Below are 23588 nucleotides of genomic sequence, written 5' to 3' on the forward strand. Positions count from 1 at the left end.
AGGACTCCGGGATAGCCTCTTTTCTAATCCGTTCTCCCCATCTGGTGGAGCACTGAGTACAAGGAGCTGGCCGCAGAGTGGTGGGAGGTGTTGGCTGAGCACCTGGGCCATTAGGGATACCCATGGACTCACCAAAGACATCTCCAGGTGCGGTACTCACAGAGGCTCAGGAATGGACTGCCTACTGAGTATGATCTCTTTATTATCTTTTGAAATTCCTAGCCGACTCTTTCCCAATATCCTCGTACTTCTCCAAGTCATGGAGGTCCCACCTCTGTGTTCTGGATGCTGATGAAGAGAACCGGGTTTTTTCAGCTGTGTCCTGCACAACTGGGTTAGCTAGGCACTCACTCATGGGTCCCCTATACCCTCCATGGGAGGTTGCCACCGTCTGATAGATCAGTCCCAGGCAGTGTTTCCCGGGAGGGAAAGGGTGATGCTGGGAATGTTTCTTAACGTTGCCTCTGCTGCAACCAAACTCATACTTTAATTCATTTGGATCCAGTGAAGTGCTAGAATCTTCCCTACATAGGTCTGAACTCTCAGGCTGATCTCCCCAGGTCAAAGCTTCCTAGACTTCCCCCCTGATCAGGGGGAAGATGGGTCTGGGCAAGTTCACTGGCTCTGTGGGTTCTGCAGCCTTCAGTGAAGTCTGTCTGCCTGTTACCAGACGCACATGCACAGGTGGATGGCTCCTCCCAGGTCTCCTAACATGTTGTTCTAGATCCTCCAACACCTACGTAGGTGCTTTGCTTGTGGATGGATCTCTAATCACCATTTCAAAAGTGGGATAGAAAGGAGGACCGTCTTACACCCCCATGAGGTTGACCTCACTCACCCAGTGTGACTTTCTAAAATCACATGCGTGTTTCATTCCCGGGTTTTGGCACCAAAAAAAAAAAAAAAAAAAAAAAAAAAAAAAAAAAAAAAAGAAGAAGAAAATCATGTGCATGAATGATCTATGTCATCTGTTTAAAATGAATACATGGGGGGTGCCTGGGTGGCTCAGTGGTTTAAAGCCTCTGCTTTCGGCTCAGGTCATGATCCCAGGGTTCTGGGATCGAGCCCCGAATCCGGCTCTCTGCTCAGCGGGGAGCCTGCTTCCTCCTCTCTCTCTCTCTGCCTGCTTCTCTGCCTACTTGTGATCTCTGTCTGTCAAATAAATAAATAAAATCTTAAAAAAAATGAATACATGGGTAAAAAGTTAAATATAGGGGCGCCTGTGTGGCTCAGTGGGTTAAGCCGCTGCCTTCGGCTCAGGTCATGATCTCAGGGTCTTGGGATCGAGCCCCGCATCGGGCTCTCTGCTCGGCGGGGAGCCTGCTTCCTCCTCTCTCTCTCTCTGCCTGCTTCTCTGCCTACTTGTGATCTCTGTCTGTCAAATAAATAAATAAAATCTTAAAAAAAAATGAATACATGGGTAAAAAGTTAAATATAGGGGCGCCTGTGTGGCTCAGTGGGGTAAGCCGCTGCCTTCGGCTCAGGTCATGATCTCAGGGTCTTGGGATCGAGCCACGCATTGGGCTCTCTGCTCGGCGGGGAGCCTGCTTCCTCCTCTCTCTCTGCCTGCCTCTCTGCTTACTTGTGATCTCTGTCGGTCAAATAAATAAATAAAATCTTTAAAAAAAAGTTAAATATATATATATATGCAAAAGAACTCTATTATAACATTTCTTTTATCCACAAAAAATTGGAAATAATCTAGATGTCCAACAACAGGGGAGATGTTAAATCTCTGTTGGGATGGTAATCAAATCAAACACTGGGTACTTTTAAACATGGTTATTATTCTGTTAAAAAGCCCTGTAAAAATGACATAGAAACCTATCTTTGGGGGTGCTTGGGTGGCTGAATCGGTTAAGCGTCTGCCTTCGGCCCAGGTCATGGTCCCGGGATCCTGGGATCCAACCCCACATCGGCCTCCCTGCTTGGTGAGCCTGCTTCTCCCTCTCCCTCTGCCTGCTGCTCCCCCTGCTTGTGCTCTCTCTTTCTCTCTCTCTGTCAAATAAATAAATATAATCTTAAAAAAAAAAAAAGAAACCTGTCTTTTGTACTTGTATTTAGTGAGGACTATTTCATCAGCATGAATTGTTTTTGAACTAGCTTACAGAATTACATTTTGGAACCTCCTTGAATAGAGAGGTAGAGGGGGATAGTGGTTCAAACAGAGGAAGTCAGGAGAAGTAGAATTCAGAGGAGTAAAAAGCTGAATGGGGAAGAGAGATATGGAAGTTGAAAGGTAAAGAAAAGAAATGGAGAACTGGAAAGGAGCAGGGAAGAGACACACATGACGTGGCAGAGAGACACGAGTTGCCGAGGGAGTGTATGTGGTAGAGAGAAGCTTGGGTTGTGCTGACACAGACATGGAACGCTGGCTCCAGGAGCTGTTTGGCAATTTGTTTATCATCTATGACCTCAGTTATCTCATCCGTGAACTTCATGCAACTGCGGTGATCCTTCATGTGTTCCACAAACACCGAATATTTACTACATCCCAGGTATTATTTTAAGTGCCAGGGATTCAGACATGGAAAAGAAAGGACCTCTCAAAAAACTCAAACAAAAAACAAGCATCAAAACAAAGACCTTGGGGCGCCTGGGTGGCTCAGTGGATTAAGCCGCTGCCTTCGGCTCCGGTCATGGTCTCAGGGTCCTGGGATCGAGTCCCGCATCGGGCTCTCTGCTCAGCAGGGCGCCTGCTTCCCTCTCTCTCTCTCTGCCTGCCTCTCTATCTACTTGTGATCTCTCTCTGTCAAATAAATAAATAAAATCTTTAAAAAAAAAAAAAACAAAAAAAAAAACAAAGACTTTGCCTTCATGGAGGTTATATCATAACGAGAAGAGATAGACGATAAACAAATTAATAACAAAATGCATTTTTGGAAAAAAAAAATCCGGCATAAGGAATTCTGAGGAAAGGAATGGGAGTTGCAGTGTTTGAGTTAAACATCCCCAAGAAGGCAACACTTGTGTAGAGGTTTAAAGGATGGGGGGAGATTCAAGTCACAATGAGCTCCGGGGGAGGGCGATTCCTCGCAGTGCATGGGAAGTGCTTAACACATTGCCTGACCTACAAAAATACTCAATAAATGGGAGCATAAAAAATGGTGAATGGAGTGAAGTAAAAGAAAATGGCTCAAGAGCACATCTCAGGCATTAAACAGACACTGGGTTTTACCGTCTGGACAACGTGATTAGAGGATGGGCCGAGAGATCACATGGTATTAACAATGAGCTTGTTTTCTCGGTACCCGAAAAAACAAATTAGTGAGTGTTAAACAGAGCTATTCACCAAAATGAATGAATGTGAAGTGCTTTGCCAGCACATTTTTGTCTGAGGGAGTTGTGAACAAGGGATCTTGGAACTAAGAGGTTTGAGCCCTTTGTAGAGTTGGGTTGGGGGAAAGAGCAAAAAGAGAAACACACTACTCACCCTAACTGTGAGAAAGCACACCTGTCCCCTGGGCGAGGTAATGACATTCCGTGCTCTGGCGCCATTCAGAGGGTTTGTGAAGGGCCCAGAGTCACCTGACCTAGGCTCTCTTTGGGGAACAAAAGGAGGTAGGAAGTAACCAACAAATTAGTTCAATTGCTGGCTCTTAACTACCCTCCCTCTAAAAATTACAAGTAAGGAAGGGCATAGAAGAGTCTACTACAGTCACTGTATTCTGTATTCACGTTTATTCTTTTCTTTATCTTTTAAGAGAGGAATGAAGATCTCCAAATGTGGTTCCAAATTCATCCCTTAGCTGTGCCAGGATGTTAGGTCTGAGTCTTATTCTAGTTCTTTATTTTATTTTACTTTATTTTATTTTTAAAAAGATTTTATTTATTTGAGAAAGAGAGAATGAGCGGTGGGGAGGGCAGAGGGAGAGACAGAGAGAGAGCAAGAGCAGCAGACTCCCCCCTGAGCAGGAAGCCTGATTCATGGCTTGATCCCAGGACCTGGAGATCATGAGCTGAGCTGAAGGCAGACGCTTAACCAACAGAGCCACTGAGGTGCCCCTAGTTCTTCATTTTAGATGAACTCTTGCAGGGGAGTTTTGATGAGCTATAAAGAGTAGCTTTTCATTCAATAGGCATTTCCAAAGGGTAAGGTCCTTTCCAAAAGGATAATCTGTAAGACGTGTCCACACTGTGTCTGGGGCTGAATAAAGACCTCACAGTTTCCCTCTATACCTTTCTGGGTATTTACTGCCAGATATCCTGTGAATGCTAGAACTCTCTGAGCAGTAAGATACAATCTTGTCTTTCAGTTAGGAAGTCTGACACAAATAACTTCATTACAACGTGGTATGTGTTGGAACAAAGGTAAACTTGGGATGCTATGGGAGCACAGATCAGGGGCACTGAAGCTCATCTAGGGGTTACAGGTTGCTAAGAGATGCTTGTTGGGTGAATTGTATGAGGATTATTTAGAGCCAGCTGAAGGAAAGAGTGGGTTGCAACATTCTAGAAAAAAGATACTGTAAGATCAAAGACTTGGAGCTGGGCAAGGAGTAGGTGGGCAACCACAAGCTGTTCAGAATTACTCAAGGATAAAGTAAGAACAAGAAAGAGTGGGAGAGGGTCTGGAGAGGACATAGGCAGAAGGCCATTGGTTACTTTGTGTGCCAAGCTGTTTTAGTAGAGATGGGAAGAAGATAGCAGATTTACAAAACGTTTGGCGGGTGAAGTCTTATGGATAGGTTGGATGGGGTTTGGGTAGGGGGTGGACAGAACAAACTCCTAGATTTCCTGTTTGGATATAACTGGAGGCATTTAGACTGGGAATTTGGTGGGGAAAGCCGTCTGCATCGGAGGGCGAGGCATTCTCTGTGGACATGGTGAATATGGTGGGCCAGAGGGAAAGCCAGGTGGCAATGGCACCAAGAAGCTTGATAGAGAGATCTGAGGATCCAGAAAAATGTCAGGACCATGGATAAAAGACTCGAGACCTTCAACCTGTACAGTAGATGGTTGAGTGCATCCCAACAGCATTTGATGATTATCATTATGAGAGTTAATGAGATTTTTTTTTTTTTTGGTAAATTCTGTAAGAAAAACTGTGTGAGAAACACACTAAAGAAGAAACCCCAGGAAATGTCAGTGTCAAGTGGTGTCAATGTCAGCGGTGAAGAAGACTAAGAATGAGTGAGAGATAATGGTCAGGAAGGCAGGAGGAGCACCAGGAAGGGGTAGAGTTGCAGATTCCAGTGGACCAGAACTCCAGGGAACAGAGAACAGAACTCTTGGACTGAGTGTGAGTGAGAGAAGGACCAAGAAGAAATTTTCCAAGTCGACCACCTGTAGGCTCTCTGGGGTCTCCTCTTCCAAGGGTGCTAATCCCATCATGGAGGCTCTAGTCTCTTGACTTCATCTAAACCTAATTACCTCACAAAGGCCCATCTCCAAATACCTACACATGCTGGGTTGTGTCTTCAACATATGAATAGGCAGGGGCAGCAGCATGGGTCCTTAACAGATAGTGACTCCAGCGGAGGGAGAGTTGAGCAAAGGTCCTCAGACAGCTGGTGGGGAGGAACACTTCTCTTTTCCAAGATAGGACAGCAGAGGCTGTGTGCTCGTGTCAGCTGGGAGACCAAATCAGACAGTCAAGATTCTTCAGGCTCTTGGTTGCTTGTCCCCTAGGAAGAATTTCTGACCCATCTCCTCCTAGTTATTCATCTCCTCGCCTCCCGCAACCAGCTACTCATCCAACCATAGGTGGCACACAACGTAGAGAGTGTTGGCTACAGTGGGGCCAAGGTAGAGAACAGAGGAATCCTCCCCATGTGGCCAGGCTGAGGACCTCACGGTGGGGTGGGGGAGGGCAAGGGGTGTGTCTGTGTGGGGAGGGAGCTGGGGAAGAGAAGTTTGGGAGCTCTGATAGGGATCGCAGATGAGACTGCCTCCTCCCCAGCTCCCTCACTAGAGCAGCTCTAGTGGGCTGATGCAGACTCTGGTACATCAGAAAGAAAGTTTACAGTGATGTCTTCTGAGGAAGACATCAAAGACTCAAAGTCCGATTTCCCCAGTGCTTTCTGCCCCCGAGGCCTACCCCTCCCCACCTCATAGCATTCTCCCCGCCCCAAGCCCGAATTGCACAGGACATGTCTTGGCTGCTGGGCAGTGATTGAGGAGTGAAGAATGGCTGGCGAGCCTTCGTGGTCCCCTTGGTGGTGGAGAGGAAAGTGCCGGCGTTGGGGGAGAGCGCTGGGAAGGAGCAGGGCAAGCTGGACAGGAGAGATTTAGGGGCTGGGTCCAGGAGGTTTATCCATATGGGTTTCATAATCAACGTTTCAGGATAAGTGGCCCTTCTATCAGACTGCGCTGCACGTCATGGATGAAAGTACCCGGAATCCACAAGAGACATGTGGGAAGAAGACGCGTGTTCACAGTGGAGATTTGGGAATCTGTGCAGGGCCAGTGGGTGGGGGGGTAGGGGGACAGCTTGTTCACTGCCTTATCAAGTAATTCCTGTTCTTGCCGCTGCGACCTGTCATTGGTCTGGACAGTGGCAGCAGGTTCCCGGGGTAGAGCATGGACGTAGTGGGAGCTGGTGGGTCAGGGACGGGATCTGCCTTTGGGAGAGGCAAGGTAGCCATGGCCTGTGTGTGCTGGTGGGGGAAGGGAGGGGGGTGTTCACGAGGAAGGGTGTGTGTGTCAGCATGTGTGTGTGCAGGGTGTGAAGTCAGGACTGCTGCCTGCACAAGCGGCCACCAGGCATCATGAACTCTAAGCTTGTAATATTTCCTAGCACCAGTTTTTTTTTTTTTTTTTTTTTTTTTTTAATTTTATTTGACTGACAGAGATTACAAGTAGACAGAGAGGCAGGCAGAGAGAGAGAGGAGGAAGCAGGCTCCCTGCTGAGCAGAGAGCCCGATACGGGGCTCGATCCCAGGACCCTGGGATCATGACCTGAGCCGAAGGCAGAGGCTTTAACCCACTGAGCCACCCAGGCGCCCCCCTAGCACCAGTTTTAAAATTAAATTTTCCTTAACTGGATTCTCTAGTGAATAATTGAACACAAGGTTCATATGAAGAATTGACCCAATAACCTCATGACGTAAGTGCTATATAGTTCATATTTCCTCAATGAGGAAACTGAGGGATTATAGATTCATAACTAGCCAAGCTCTCATAGCCAATAGGTGCTGGAATGAGGCTTCCACCCCACCTGGGGCCGATTTCTGAGTCTGTGCTCTGGCCGGGGCACTGCCTTGTTGGGCCTCAGCCTAGACACGTTGTGGGGGAGACCCGACAGGGACTGGCATGGGCCTGGAAGTGTGGTGGTTCTGGAAGCCGACCTTGTGGATGGGGCAGAGGAGGGGGTTCCTGCCCTAGAGGAGAGACTCTGCCTGGTAACCTCTGACTAGCCTGGTCACATAATTTATCCTCCGGACTGGAGCATGTTGGGAGTAAAAGGAATAATTCAGTAAGTAAGCTTGGACTAAAGTCATGAATTGGGACTATTAGCTCTTTCCCAACTTGAGGAATATGGAGGGACGCCCTCATGGGCTCAGATAAGTTTAGTATGTGACATCTGTCAAGCTCTCAACCTCTAGTGGACCTGTGAAGACCCCCCCCCAAAAAAAAAAAGCCAGGAAACATCCATAACATATCGTTCAGGGACAAGCATGTGCCACTCAGCCCAGTTCCACCATGTCACATGACTTCCAGTGCCCCTGAGGGAGAGATGGGACAGGATGGTGTTGAAGACGCTGGACCTGAAGAGCGGATGGAGGAAGGCCAGCCAGGGATCTGGGGTGGTGGATTCCTGTGTGAGGTGATCACGCCTTTTGCTGGTCTGTGAGGTCTCTTTCTGATTCCTGGCTGGTCCCAGAGCCACAGGTGGGGCTTTGCAGTCAGTTACACCGTCATTGTATTTTACTGTCATGACAGAGCCACAGTGGACAATTTCCAGTGGCGCCGCATCCCAAAAATCTTAAAAAACAAAACAAAACAAAAAACAAAAAAACCCTGTTTATTGCCAACCAGCTACACAGAACAGGTACAACATCAGACAAGAATTCCACCATCCTCTCCTCAGGAAGCACCGGCAGGATGTTGGAGAGCATGAGTTTCCATGGGGAGATCTGACCAGATCATTATTTTCTGTGTCCACTCTCTTTGCCTCAGTTCCCCAGGTGATACCGTGTCCCTTCCCAGTATCATGTGAGGCATCATCCCCGTGACACTCTTCAAGTTGGCACAGAACAGGGAGACTTCAGTAAAATAATGCATGGGAAAACAAAGTTGCTCTTTGGCAGCTCTCATTTGTTTACCTTTATTTTCCCAATTTTCTTTTAAAATTGTTGTTAAAAATTGAGATATAATTGACATATAACATTATATTTGTTTTTCTGTTTTTTTTTTGTTTTATTTATTTATTTATTTTTTTGGTTATTCAAGTCCCTGACTTAAACTTTGATGGCCAAGGCGTCCATTTCAATGAGGCATTTCATCTGGAATGAACACTTAGCCAGCCACACACTAGATAAAGAGCCGGGCCTCGTGCCTCCACTGAGACTCTTCTGTCAGAGATCTTGGCTGATTTTCACGGCTGTTCCACATGGTACTAGAAGCCTTAGCTTTAGCAATCAGACAGCAAAGAGAAATAAAAGGCATTCGAATCAGCAAGGAAGAAGTCAAACTCTCATCTTTGCAGATGACATGATACTCCATGTGGAAAACCCCAATGACTCCACCCCAAGACTGCTAGAACTCATACAGGAATCCAGCAAAGTGTCAGGATATAAAATCAATGCACAGAAATCAGTTGCATTTCTATACACCAACAACAAGAAAGAAGAAAGAGAAATTAAGGAGTCTACCCCACTTATAATTGCACCCAAAACCCTAAGTTACCTAGGAATAAACCTAGCCAAAGAGGGAAAGGATCTATACCCAGAAAACTATAAAACACTCATGAAAGGAATTGAGGAAGACAGAAAGAAGTGATTGGAAGAGCAAATATTGTAAAAATGTCTATGCTACCTAGAGCCAATCTACACATGCAATCCTTATCAAAATACCCTCAACTTTTTTCACAGAGCTGGAACAAATAATCCTAAAATTTGTATGGAACCAGAAAGGACCCCGAATAGCCAGAGGAATGTTGAAAAAGAAAAGCAAAGCTGGTTGCATCACAATTCCAGACTTCAAGCTCTATCACAAAGCTCTAATCATCAAGACAGTATGGTACTGGCACAAAGACAGACACATAGATCAATGGAACAGAATAGAGAACCCACAAATGGACCCTCAACTCTATGGTCAACTCATCTTTGACAAAGCAGGAAAGAATGTCCAATGGAAAAAAGACAGCCTCTTCAATAAATGGTGTTGGGAAAATTGGACAGCCACATGCAGAAGAATGAAACTGAACCACTTCCTTACACCGCACACAAAAATAGACTCAAAATGGATAAAAGACCTCAGTGTGAGGCAGGAATCCATCAAAATCCTAGAGCACATACAGGCAGCAACTTCTGTGACCTCGGCCGCAGCAACTTTTTGCTAGACACGTCTCCAAAGGCAAGGGAAACAGGCAAAAATGAACTATTGGGATTTCATCAAGATAAAAAGCTTTTGCACAGCAAAGGAAACAGTTGACAAAACCAAAAGACAACTGACAGAATGGGAGAAGATATTTTCAAATGTTTTATCAGATAAAGGGCTAGTATCCACAATCTATAAAGAACTTATAAAACTCAATACCCAAAGAACAAAAAATCCAATCAAGAAATGGGCAGATGACTTGAACAGACATTTCTCCAAAGCAGACATCCAAATGGCCAACAGATACATGAAAAAATGCTCAACATCACTGGGCATCAGGGAACTACAAATCAAAATCACAGTGAGATACCACCTCACACCAGTAAGAATGGCTAAAAAATTAACAAGTCAGGAAATGACAGGTGTTGGTGAGGATGAGGAGAAAGGGGAACCCTCCTACACTGTTGGTGGGAATGCAAGCTGGTGCAACCACTCTGGAAAACAGCATGGAGGTTCCTCAAAAAGTTGAAAATAGAGCTGCTCTATGACCCAGCAATCGCACTACTGAGTATTTATCCTAAAGATACAAATGTAGAGATCCGAAGGAGCATGTGCATCCCAATGTTTATAGCGGCAATGTCCACAATAGCCAAACTGTGGAAAGAGCCCAGATATCCATTGACAGATGAATGGATAAAGGAGATCTGATACACACACACACACACACACACACACACACACATTGTATATATATATTGAATGTATATATACATGTATATATACATTCAATATATATATACAATGTGTGTGTGTGTGTGTGTGTGTGTATCAGATCTCCTTTATCCATTCATCTGTCAAAATATATACAATATATATACAATATATACAATGTATATATACATTCAATATATATATACAATGTGTGTGTGTGTGTGTGTATACACACACCTACATACAATGGAATACTATGCAGCCATCAAAAATGAAACTTGCCTCTTATAATGAGGTGGATGGAACTAGAGGGTATTATGCTAAGTGAAATAAGTCATTGCAGAAAGACAAATATCATATGATCTCAGTGATATGTGGAATTTAGGAAACACAACAGGGTCATTGGGGAAGAAAGGAAAAAATAAAACAAGATGAAATCAGAGAGGGAGACAAACCATAAGAGACTCTAAATCTCAGGAAACAAACTGTGGGTTGCTCAAGGGGATGGGGGTGCAGGGATGATAACTGGGTGATGGATATTAAAGAGGGCACCTGATGGAATGAGCACTGGGTATTATATAAGACTGAGGAATCGCAGGCCTGTACTTCTGAAACCAATAATACTTTATATGTTAATTAATTGAATTCAAATGAAAAAATGTTAAAAAAAGAGATCTTGGTTGATTTTGATAACTGACCATTTGTGCCACTGTTTTTTCCCCCTCTTCCTGCACTTTAATCTCCCATTCTTATGTTTTAAACTTACTAATAGACTGAGCCCACAAAACCCTAAGCCCAACAGTCAACCCCAATAAAAGCAGACGCGTGTGGGCACTTGCCTCCCCCACGCCCACCCTCACTGTGCAGCACCAGGTATGTCATGTTCTGTCCAGGTCTTGTAAGTAATCAACCTTTTTTTCCCCCAAAGTTCCCTGATGGTTGTTGCTGAAGGCTATTTTGCAATCATAAGGGCCGGGCCAACTACAACATTGGTGGGCATATAAAAGGAAGCTTCTGCCCACAGCTTGGGAGCAGCCAAATCCAGGCTCTAGAACAATCTGTTCTAGCCCTTTTAGGACACTCTGCTCCCTGTTCAAGCCAGCCTGTGCATCTTGCTGCTATCCCAGAGGGAGATGGCTAAGTTCCTGCTCCTGGTCCTGCTGCTGGCAATCTTCCCTTTTGTGTTCTTCCAAGGAGTGGGTGAGGCCCTGGGCCGGCTGGGCAGGGGTGAGGGAGCAGCCCCAGGATGGTGGTCTGACCTGGCTGGGAAGGAAGATGCTTAAGGATGAGGTTCTGGGATGGTGTGTGTACCGAGGGTTTAAGGTCTTTCCCTGCTTTCCCCTCCCTGACTACTCCCAGGTCCCTTCCTAAGATCTCCAGGTGGAGTCAGTCACTCCCCTGGGGCAGATTGGGGCCAAGGGCTCTTCTCACTTTAGGGCTTTGGGGCTGGCTGGCTGGCCCTAAGTAGCAGAGCCAACGGTAGCTTGAGACTTTCCATAAAGCAGCAGCCTAGGGGCTGCGATGTAGCCAGAAGATGTAATAAATGGCTTGTTTTGAACCAAAATTTTCACAGCACCATTTCACTTAGACATGTATATACTTTGGATGAATTTGGTGCTCAGCCAGGAAATCTTTGAAGACTAAAATCTTCCTCCTCACCTTTAAGCCAGTGTAGTCCTTATGCTCACCAATTTCCCCCAGAGACCCTGGCCCTGACTGGCTGTAGGCAGGTGCTCTGTTGTCTTCTGCACAATGACTCCACAGCTAAGAGGAGACCCTTTACATAGTAAACTCTTTTAGATTTATTTTTATTTATTTATTTATTTTAAAAAGATTTTATTTATTTATTTGACAGAGAGAGAGAGAGAGAGAGAGATCCCAAGTGGGCAGAGCAGCAGGCAGAGAGAGAGGGGGAAGCTGGCACCCCACTGAGCAGAGGGCCCGATGTGGGGCTCAATCCCAGGACCCTGAGATCATGACCTGAGCCGAAGGCAGAGGCTCAGCCGACAGCCACCCAGGCACCCCACCTCTTTTAGATTTAAAAAAAAAAATTATTTACTTATTTGACAGAGAAAGAGAGAGAGTGGGAGAGAGCACAAGCAGGGGGAGCAGCAGGCAGAGGGAGAGGGAGAAGCAGGCTCCCCGCTGAGCAGGGAGCCTAATGCAGGGCTCAAACCCAGGACTCTGAGATTATGACCTGAGCCAAAGGCAGATGCTTAACTGAATGAGCCACCCAAGAGCCCCCTCTTTTAAATTTTTAATAGTATGTGAGCACAGTGCTGGTACCAGGGGGGGCGCTCAGCCAGGTGACTAGGGAAGAAAAATTAAAGAAAGATAATCACTTAGTGTTGTTTGGAGCAAAGTCGGAAATTTCACTTGTCTGGTTAGAACTCATGCCTTTTGTCCTTATTTCTCACTTGCCAGTATCTCTTACCTAACCTGGCAGGTAACATCTTCAATTTTTGTTCTGGGTTATTTTCAGTAAACTGTTTTAGTGTGATGTAATTCACATACTATGCAATTCACTCGTGAAGTATACAGGAGTTCTTTATCCTTAAAAGATTTTGAGATCACGATGTGGGAAGACCCCTTTTCCCTAAATATCTGATGGAAGCAACCTAGTGGGAATATTTTCTGCCCCAGCTTATGTGTGGGAGAAGTAGTTAGAGTCATGCTGTGTCCCTAAACTCCTGGGTCCTAAGGTGTCCTAGCACGCCTTGTTCTGAGGTCCTTCCACCCTGGCTCATGTCTGTTTCTCCACAGCTCCAGCCACAACGTGTATGGTCTGCAGTCTTTTTAGAAAAGGCAAATGTAAGGCAGGCAGTGGCAACTGCACCGTGGAGCAAGGCCCAGGATGCAGAACCAGGGATATATTCTATTTCAATATAAGAGGTAATGACATTGAACCAGGCTCTCCTGGCTTGAGCACGTCCCAGCCTCTTGATACCATGTCAGGAAGGTGAGGCTGATGTGCGCCCCTCCCACCCCCAGGCTGAGCATGGTTGGGGAAAGTCCTCTTTCTTTGAGCTCTAACTATTGCTCTCTGACCCTGACTGTGAGCATTCTTCTTTTCCAGATGGATTTCGCTACAACCACACTGAGCTGGACTGTTCCAATGAGTGTAAGTCCTGGCAGCTGGTTCGTGGGGACCTGAAAGTTTCAAGCTTTTGCTGTGAAGGTCAAGATTTCTGCAATAAATATAAAGGGAAGTCATTGTACTGGAAATCTCACTAACTGTTCTTCCCTCGCTGGTGGAGGTGTCCACTGCCCTGTCTGTCCCCATCCTTGGCCACCCTTGACCCTCTCTGGGCCTCTCTCCTTCCGCATGTGCTCTTGAAGGACACGCAGCATCCTTCCGTCTCCTCCCAGTTCCCCTCTTCACCTCCCCCCTGCCTACTGGCTCCTGCCTCCAACACCAAACACTGTCAGGTCCCCCTTGGTGTCCTCTCACTGAAAATCACCAGCCCTCCTTGCTGTGTCTCCCCCTTCTTCACAATCACTTCGCTTCTCTGGCTGACAGGCTGCCTCGTTTCTAGTGGCACAACTCAGGAGTGACTGCGATGTACCCAGACAGGGGATGGGCTCCATTTTACACACCAGGAGTTGGAGGGGTCAGTGGAAAACTCAGGAAAACCTGTCCCACTGGTGGACGGACAGAGAGAGAAGCCTCAAAGCCCAAGAAGGTGAGGAGACCCGAGGCAGCAGAGACGGGCTCACCAGCTCTAGATGCTAGGCACAGTCTCTGAGCCCAGTGATGGCTTCCGTTGTCCAGGGAGGGGAGTGGGAGCAGGGCTGGCAAATCGCAGACACAGGAGACCACGGGAATAGAAAGTGGGTGAAGGCCACCAAAGCAGGTGGGGACCCAGGACGAAGGAGCATCACTATCTGATTTCTGTGACAGCTGGCAGATGGTTAGCAGAGTAGGCTGAATGGAGAAGTGACACAGGAGCCCCATAGCAGAGGGTTGAGGAATGAAGGGCTTGTGACAGGAGCGCATAAGGAGTATGGGCAGCTCTCCCAGGGAGCTTGGGAGGAACTGAGAAAGTGGGACGGTATCTTTTATAAGAAAAGCGAGTTCCATACATTCTTAGGGAGAAAAAGATTTATATTTTTCCTTTAGTGTAAAATGTTTCTGCTATTATTATTATAGGAATATTTGTTACCATCTTATTATCTTTTCAGTGAATATTTTAAAACCTCTATCACCACTTTTTTTTTAAAGATTTTATTTATTTATTTGACAGAGAGAGATCACAAGTAGGCAGAGAGGCAGGCAGAGAGAGAGGAGGAAGCAGGCTCCCCGCGGAGCAGAGAGCCCGATGCAGGGCTCGATTCCAAGACCCTGGGATCATGACCTGAGCTGAAGGTAGAGGCTTAACCCACTGAGCCACCCAGGCACCCCTCTATCACCACTTCTGTATGTATTTTCCCCACTCTTTTGACCTCTTTTTCTTTTCCCTTTATATTATACTTCCTTAGCCTTATCTCTTCCCTTCATTCTCTTTCCCTAACCAGCCATGACGCAAAAATGGACACTATTATCCTTGTTAAATTCCTTATAATCTTCATTCATAAATTAAAACAAAGAGGATTGTCTTGTTTCTCTTTTAAACCAATAAATACAAATTAATTTTGTGTGTGATTTTTTTTTTTATTTTTGGAACTCCTAAGAATATCTTTTCAATACTGACTTTTATTTTCAGAATGCCAAATGTAAATATTTTTAATGGATTTTTTTTCCCCCTCTGGATACAAGGTATGGCCAGTTGGATCAGTTATTGTGGGACACAGCCTTATCCTTGAACTTGAAAACATCAGGAACAGCCGTAAGCTCCACAGTCATAAAAATCCCACTCAAGCATTCCAGTCTACATTAAGCATATCTAGTTGGGTCCTGCTGTACTAAAAAGAGCTATGGATGGGTCAGGGTGAGAGAGGCTGGGCCAGCAAAAGGCCTTCTTCTTTTAAAAGATGCCTTATTAGCCATACTCTCATGAACAAGGTAAATCCTAACTATTGTAAAATGTCTGAAAAATACAGAAAAGTTAACAGAAAAGTTAAAAACAGATGTAATGGGCTACACCTAGTGACTTGCTTTCAAAATATACCATAAGGAAAGGGGAAAAATGCAACCTTACGGTGGTGTGGCCTGGCACACAGGACTCGGGCGGGGGAGGGGTCAAGGTTGACACCCACAATGATACAGTGAGGCAATAACTTAGACATTTGATAGGTTGGGATGGGAGCGGCACCTCACCTCCGTGGTTCTCCTGCCATCGCATCATAACGCTCATCTAACCGTCAGAAGAACATCAGACACACCCAACCTGGGGACATCCTGCAAGATATCTGCGTGCTCATCTTCAAAATGATCAATGTTACAAAACACGGGGAAATTCTGAAATACTGTCCCCGCCCAGATGGGAGGAAGAGGCACGAGGAATGAAAGAGATGAGGTATTTTGGAAGAGAAAACATTAGGCAGGAAACTAAGGAAATCTGAACATGGTATAGAGTTTGGTTAGTCCTAATGAGTCGATATTTTCTCATAGGCTGTGACAAAAGTACCAAGATTATGTAAACTGTTAACAGCAGGAAAAACAGGGTGAGAAACTGCATATTGTCTTTGCAACTTTTCTCTAGGTCTGAAACAGTTCTAAAATTTTTTAAGAATTATTGAAAAAAGCCCCACCCAAACCAATACTTAAAAATTAACATTGTTAATTTTGGATAGATCATACAGGACTCCTCATGACTTGGATGCGTACATGTCTGGCCATAGGTACACATACATACATGTAAGTTTTAAGCACGTGTTTTATGAGAGGAGGATCATGCATGGACTGTGGATGTTGAACGCCAGCTGTTGTTTGACAGCCAAGGTCAAGGACCCAGGGGAGGCCCCAGACGCCTGATTTGTCTTAGAGCAGCTTATATCTAGCTCCAGCATATATTCTCAGACTCCCTCCCAGCTCACCTTCAGGAGAGGGACTGGGGGGAGCCAGGATCCCTACTCTCAGCCCCCCCTCCCAAGAACCATCAGAGCAGTGGCCTGTTTGTCCAAGGCCCTCAGGCGCCTCATGCAAGGGCAGGCCCCAGAGCCTGGTGTTTTAGCCTGACACTGGCCTGAGGTCAGGAAGTGGTCACCTGGCGGCAGAGCTGTTTCTACCCTTTGTGTCCTTGAGTGTGAACAGAGAACCCTCCAGTGGCCCTCCCCTGGGTGGCTGTCGGGTGATCCCAGGGTATGATTGGGCTGCTTTGTGCATTTCCTTTCCTGGAAACTTTCAGGAGTGACAGCCCTCCAAATGACTCATATTGTCCCTTTCTGATCCTGGAAGTGCCAGGGAAATTGGGTAAGTGGTGTGGGAAGAACTGGTGAGGAAGGGGTGTGCTCTCGGACTCCTCCTCCTGCTCAGCCAGAGGAAGCTGGGAAGAGTTTGTGACTCACTGACATCTGGAAGGTGAATGGTCAGTGCAGGGACCTCTGGGGCCTTCCATTGCCTTTCCCTGAACTTGGGCTGCTCTTAGAAGACACAAGGTAGATTAAGCCCTGTGGGTAGGAGTGATAACTATCTCCTTGGGTGGGTTTTTACATGAGTTTGTGGGAAGCTGTTTGATAAGAAATAGAAGAGAGGCATCTGGGCAGCTCAGTTAGTTAAGGGTCTGCCTTCGGCCCAGGTCATGATCTCAGGGTCCTGGGATTGAGCCCAATATCAGGCTCCCTGCTCCAAGGGCAGTCTGTTTCTCCCTCTCCCTCTGCCCCTCGAACCTGCTCATTCTCTTCCTTCTAAAGACAGGATAAATTAGAGGTATCTTAAGGTTTTGGGAGAGCTATCCTGCCTTCAAAGGTGTATATGGGAATTGTTCCACCTTTCCCACAGAGCCATAGCTAGGGGCGGCAATTTGGTTGCAAGGGGAAATGCAAAAGCTCTCATCACAAAGCTGCGTTTCAATAGCAAGTTCGTTGTGTGTTCCTTAGGTAGTGACTTTATTAGGTCTGAATGGGGACAAGGGGCTCCAGCCTGCCTCCTCTGTCTTCCGGTGAGATCTTTGTACCACCAGTCAGAGCCCGTGCAATGTGTGATCTCTCAGCCATGTCCCTGGACTTGGTGCAAATCTGGACTCATCTGTTCTTCAAGGTTTGCTTGCTCCTCTCCATTTCCCTCCCACACCTCTCCCACTGTACCTCTTCATCTGAAACCTGGGGTGTTGGAATCTGGTAGCCCCTCTTTCCTTCACCTTGTCGAAGGTTTTCCAAACTTTCCAGGGTTGAGGAGAAATGCATGAAAGCTCCCAGAAACATTCAAGGTCCAATGGAAGCAGCATTCTGAAAGGGTTTCAGACTCCAGGGAATGGCTCATAGATGTGAACATCCTTGTAGATTTCAGGGCTGGAGTTGACAGAGTTGGAAAACTAAATACACACCCATGTAGTTACAAGCATGGGAAAATGGAGAGTGACTTTAGCAACAAAATGGGTAGAGATAAAAGGAATACTAAGGAACACCAAAGATAAAGATTTGGGTGAGGGAGACTTCCATCATCAAAGGTTCTGGTCAGATAGGTGGGAAGAGAAACATGGGAGCAGTGTCTAGACTCAAGAGAGGAGTTCTGAGAAGCACTGGAAGGTCCATGATGCCCAAGGACACAGAGAGGTCCAGCCCTGTAAGGATGAATGAGAGTCTGTTAAATCTGGCTACCTAGTGACCATGGGTGACCTTGGCCAGATAGGTCTGTTGACAAGGTGGGAGCGTGAGTCAGATCATCATTGAGGAATGAATACACAGTGTGAAAAGAGAGAGTGAGTGTAGCCAACACTTGCAAGAAATTTGAAACAAGAATTAGAGAGCTGACTGTATCTGGAGAGAATGAAGGGTCGGGGGCTTCTTTGAAAAATGGGAGTATGGGGGCACCTGGGTGGCTCAGCCTGTTAAGCATCTGCTTTGGGCTCAGGTCATGATCCCATGGAGGAAAAGAGAAAGCCATACTCACATCTTTTAAAAAAGATTTCATTTATTTATTTGTCAAAGAGAGAGAGAGAAAGAGCACAGGCAGGGGAGCAGCGAGCAGAGGCAGAGGGAGAAGCGAGTCCTCACTGAGCAGGCAGCCTGATACGGGACTCAACCCAGGGCCCTGAGATCATGGCCTGAGCCAAAGGCAGACGCTTAACCAACTGAGCCACCCAGGCGTCCCCATAAGGGGCTTTTTCATTTTGCTGATTGTTTCCTTTGCAGTTCAGAGGCTTTTTAGTATGATATGGTTTCACACATTAATTTTTGCTTTTGTTACATGTGTTTTGGTGTCAAATCCAAAAAAATCATTGTCGAGATCAATGGCAAGGAGCTTTCCCCCTATGCTTTCTTCTGGGAGTTCTTCAGTTCTAGGGCTTATGTTTAGGTCTTTAATTTATTTTGGGATAATTTTTGCATATTTTAGTGTAAGATCAGGGTAAAATTTCATTCTTTTTCAGGTGTATGTCCAGTTTCCCCATCACTGTTTATTGAAGAAACTATCTTCTTTCTATAATGTATTCTTTTTTTTTTCTTTTTTTTTTTTTTTTTCTATAATGTATTCTTGGCACCCTTGTGAAAGTTCACTTGACTGCCTGCGTGGATTTACTTCTAGCCCCCTCTCTGTTCCATTGGTCTAGGTGTCTGTTTTCAGTCCAGTGACACACTGTTTTGATTATTAGTCTAGCTGTATAATATGATTTGAAACCAGGAAAGGAAGGGATGCCTCCAGCCTTATTCTGGCCATTCGAGGTGTTCTGTGGTTCCCTATGAATTTTAGGGTTGTTCTTCCTGTTTCAGTGAAAATGTCATTGGGGTTTTAAAAAAGATTATTTATTTATTTATTTGAGAGGGAGAGAGTGAGAGAGTGTGTGAGAGTGTGAGCAAGGGGAGGGGCAGAGGGAACTGGAGTAGCAGACTCCCCACGGAGCGGGGAACCCAATATGAGGCTTGAACCCAGGACCCCAAGATCATGACCTGAGCCTAAGTCAGATGCTTAACGGACTGAGCCACCCAGGAACCCCGATACAAACAATTCTACAATCGATTCTACATCTAGTACAACCTTGCCTCCAAGTCCATCTTAACATTAGAAAATAGTGGAGTTAATTGTGTAGTATTAAATTGTTAGATCTTTAAAAAACATTTTCCTGAACAGTTCGGTTAAACAATGTTAATTTAATTTTGATTTTGATAAGGATTGTGTTGAGTCTATAGATTGCTTTGGGTGGTACGGACATTCTAACACCATTAATTCTTCTAAACTACAAACATGGGATATCCTCCCATGTATTTGTGTCTTATTATATTTCTTTCATTAATGTCTTGTAGTTTTCGGTGTACAGTTCTTTTACTTGGTTAAATTTATTTGCAAGTATTTTTTTGTTGTGATCGTACTATAAATGGGATTGTTTTCTTAATTTCCTTTTGGAATAATTCATTGGCAGTTTACAGAAACACAGCTGACTTCTATATCTTGGTTTTTGTATCCTCCAACCTTACTGAATTCATTTCTTAGTTCTCATAGTATTTTTGGAGTTTTTTTTACATTTAAAATCACGTCATCTGCAAAGGGACAATTTTACTTTGTCCTTTCCAATTTGGATGGCTTTTACTGACTTTTCTTGCCTGATTACTCTGGCTAGGACTTCCAATACCGTGTTAAATAGAAGTGGGAAGAATGGGAACTCTTGTCTTGTTTCTGCTCTTAAGGAAAATCTTTTAGCTTTTCATCATTGTGTATGATGCTAGCTCTGGGTTTGTCTTTATATGGTCCTTATTATACTGAGGTACACTTCCTGTATACCTAATTTGTTGAGTTTTTATCATGAAGGGGTATTAAAATTTGTCAAATGGTTTCCTTGCATCTATTGAGATATCATATGATTTTTATTTTTCATTCAGTTAACATGGTGTTTCACATTTATTGATTTACATGTGTTGAACCATCACTGAATTCCAGAGATAAATCCCACTTGATCATGGTGTATGATGCTTTTCATGTGCTGTTGAATTAAGTTTGCTAGTTTTTTAAGATTGTTGTGTCTATGTTCATCAGAGATGTTGACCTACAATTTTCTTTTCTTGTCGTGTCTTTTTTTTTTTTAAAGACTTTGTTTATTTATTTGAGAGAGAGAGAGAGATCACAAGTAGGCAGAGAGTCAGGCAGAGAGAAGGGGAAGCAGGCTCCCTGCCGAGCAGAGAGCCCCATGTGGGGCTTGATCCCAGGACCCTGAGATCATGACCCAAGCCGAAGGCAGAGGCTTTAACCCACTGAGCCACCCAGGTGCCCCTCGTGTCTTTTTTTAAAAGATTTTATTTATTTATTTGATAGAGAGACACAGCGAAAGAGGGAACACAAGCAGGGGGAATGGGAAAGGGAGTAGCAGGCTTCCCGCTGAGCAGGGAGCCGATGTGGGGCTCAATACCAGGACCCTGGGATCATGACCTGAGCAGAAGGCAGACGCTTAATGACTGAGCCACCCAGGCTTCCCGCTGCCATGGCATTCTTGCTAGGATTTCTAGATGACCACAGAGACAACATACATATTAGCTGGAAGGCCCAACACTCACAGAAGCTGAAAGCGTCTCAGAATGGGTATGCCTGGGCCCCAGGGTGGAAAGCAGGCTGTACCTCAGTCTACCTGGGTGGCTCTGCTTTCTCATTCCGCAGCCAAGCCAGGGACCAGAAGCCAGGGGCTATTATAATGAAGCAACACAACAAACTCCAGTGCCCAAAGGAAGTCAATATTAGGGAAGGGCCCCAAACTGGAAGAGTCAATATGGCCATTTGGGACAACTTGGGACTCCTTCCTCCGCCCTAATCAGTACCCTTGTGGCCCAGAGAAATGGGAATGTGGAGGCCCTGACCCTGAGGGCAGCCCACAGTACAGAGCAGACGGATAGGGGCAGTGTCTTCAAGCCATCCCCAATATTCAGCACCTGCTACACAGAACCCGTGCAGGAGCTTCTCCATTCTTCCTCTGCTGATCCATGGAGCAAGCACCCGTGGAGTCCAGGTGGCGTCTGAGATGGCTGATGCTAGAGCATTAGTCGTTCCTCCCAGCTTCCCAGTCCCCGCATGACCTGCTTGGCCAAAGACATCGGCCACTAGGACAGGAGAAGGCGGAGGGATGCGGTGACCTAGAAACCCCAAGAGTGCTCTCTGAGATGGGTGGGCAGCTGATGTCATCGCCACCTCTTTTCTTTGGATCAGAGAAACTCAGGAGATGTTTCTTTCCGTACCCCTGAAGCCATCTGATTTCTGGCCTGATCCCCCACCTGAAAATGAAGACGTTATCCTGTTCTGACACTCATTGCCCATGTGCCTCCGGCTTCCTTCCTTCTAGTGTTCTCTCCCTCTCCCACATCCAGGCTGGACGGCTGCAGGCTGTCCCAGCAATAATCTCCCCACTTGCTAGTTTATCACGGAAGCCCCATCTTGTGCACCGGTCACTAGAGAAGGGTTGGGCTGGGGCAGTGAGAGAAACAGGTGAGGGATCTCTGTACTAAAGCAACTTTCGAGTTAGCCAGAAGGCAAATCATCATTATGGAAAGCACCCAGGGCTCTGTGCAGCCTGAGATCTCCCAGCACCAATGACGGAGCCGAGGCGGCTCTCCTGATGAGGTAGGAGTGAGCTGGGCCTTGGAAAAGGCAGATGGAAGGAATATTCCGGTGGAGGATTGGTGCCCCCCAGAGACTGTAAAGGCCTGGACGATTTCCCTTCTGTTTAGTGACACTTGCTTCTTATACCTGGGAGCTTCTGGAATCAGACCATTCATTTCTGCTCTCAGATGGATGCTGGGACTTAGGGCTATGACCCTATCTCAGCCCACCTTACTTGGCTAACGGGATAATGAGTCCATGGTTTGCCAGGCCCATGTAAGAGACTTTTCACAGCAGCATTGATCTAACATGTTCTCAGAATGCTCTTGGGGAGCGGTTGGCCGTCTTTCTTTCCTCTTCCTTTTCTAGTTCTTCTGGTGCATTCTGTGCTGAGAACTCATATAAGAGAAACCAGACAGCTTACAGTGGAACACATTTATGTCTTGAAAGCACTCAGTTTCCTTCACCTGATAAAGAACTCTTTTTCTTTTCTTTTCTTTTCTTTTTTTTTTTTTTTAAGATTTTATTTATTTATTTGAGAGAGAGAGAGAGAACAAGGACGAAGGGGAAGAGGGGAAGAGAGGGAGAAGCAAACTCCCTGTGGAGCAGGGAGCCCGATGTGGGGCCCCATCCCCGGACCCTGGGATTATGACCTGAGCCAAAGGCAGACACTTAATGACTGAGCCACCCACGTGCCCAAGAGGCATGCTTTAATATCACAGCAATTTTGATTTGTAAACCGAGAAATTAATACTGCATTTCCTTCATTGAATGTCGTAAGAGCAATTTGGACTTGAAGACAGAGTGACATTTAGAAAAATCTTAATGACTGAGTGGACTGCTAACATTTAAAATATAATTTGATTTGACCCAAAATGACTTTATACCCAATTCTACATAAAATATCAGAGAGCTAACTTTTTTGTTAACTTTAATTGTTCACTAAATGACTCAAGCTTTTTAAAAAATTGTTTTAAAGCATTAATATCTACTGTGTTTGAAGTCTCTTGAACTGATACATATGAAAATTTAAGGATCAAACCACCATTCATAATAAAAGGCAGCACTTAAATAAAAACTTTATTTATTAATTTTATTTTAGAGAGAGAGAGCAAGCATGAAAAGGGGGAGGAGCAGAGGGAGAGGAAGAGAGACAGTCTCAAGCAGACTCCCCACTACGGAGCCCCACACAGGACTTGATCTCAGCACCCTGAGATCGTGACCTGAGCTGAAACCCAAGAGTCAGATTCTTTTTTTTTTTAAGATTTTATTTATTTATTTGACAGACAGAGATCATAAGTAGGCAGAGAGGCAGGCAGAGAGAGTGAGAGGGGGAAGCAGGCTCCCTGCTGAGCAGAAAGCCCAATGCGGGGCTCGATCCCAGGACCCTGAGATCATGACCTGAGCGGAAGGCAGAGGTTTAACCCACTGAGCCACCCAGTGGCCCAGCATTTAAATTCAGAATCTAAATTTTTTTTGACCTTTTAAAAATTTTTATTTATTTATTTTATTAGACAGTGGCTAACTGAACATAATGAATCTAAATTTTAGATGACCTGTATATATATATACATATATATGTATATATATATAACCTAGAAGCAGTATTTTCTATTTTGCTGTAAGCCAAATTAGAATCTATTCAGCTATACTTGTCATTGTTCAGCTATTTCTTTTTTTTTTAAATTTTATTTATTTATTTGTCAGAGAGAGAGATCACAAGTAGGCAGAGAGGCAGGCAGAGAGAGAGGGGGAAGCAGACTCCCCACTGAGCAGAGAG

The 23588-nt window shown here is 45.3% G+C and overlaps 1 protein-coding gene across 1 annotated transcript; it reads left to right on the top strand.

Annotated features, from left to right (window-relative positions):
* The first annotated feature begins 11241 nt into the window (after nt 1-11241).
* Nucleotides 11242-14287, top strand: LOC125079505 (prostate and testis expressed protein 4-like). The gene is made up of 3 exons (XM_047693157.1): nt 11242-11394; nt 12958-13086; nt 13271-14287. Exons 1-3 carry the CDS (start codon nt 11328-11330, stop codon nt 13426-13428), a joined length of 354 nt encoding a protein of 117 aa, XP_047549113.1. The 5' UTR covers nt 11242-11327; the 3' UTR covers nt 13429-14287.
* The last annotated feature ends 9301 nt before the right edge of the window (nt 14288-23588 follow it).

This window comes from Lutra lutra, chromosome 10, assembly GCF_902655055.1.
Source record: "Lutra lutra chromosome 10, mLutLut1.2, whole genome shotgun sequence".
Taxonomy (NCBI): Eukaryota; Metazoa; Chordata; class Mammalia; order Carnivora; family Mustelidae; genus Lutra; species Lutra lutra.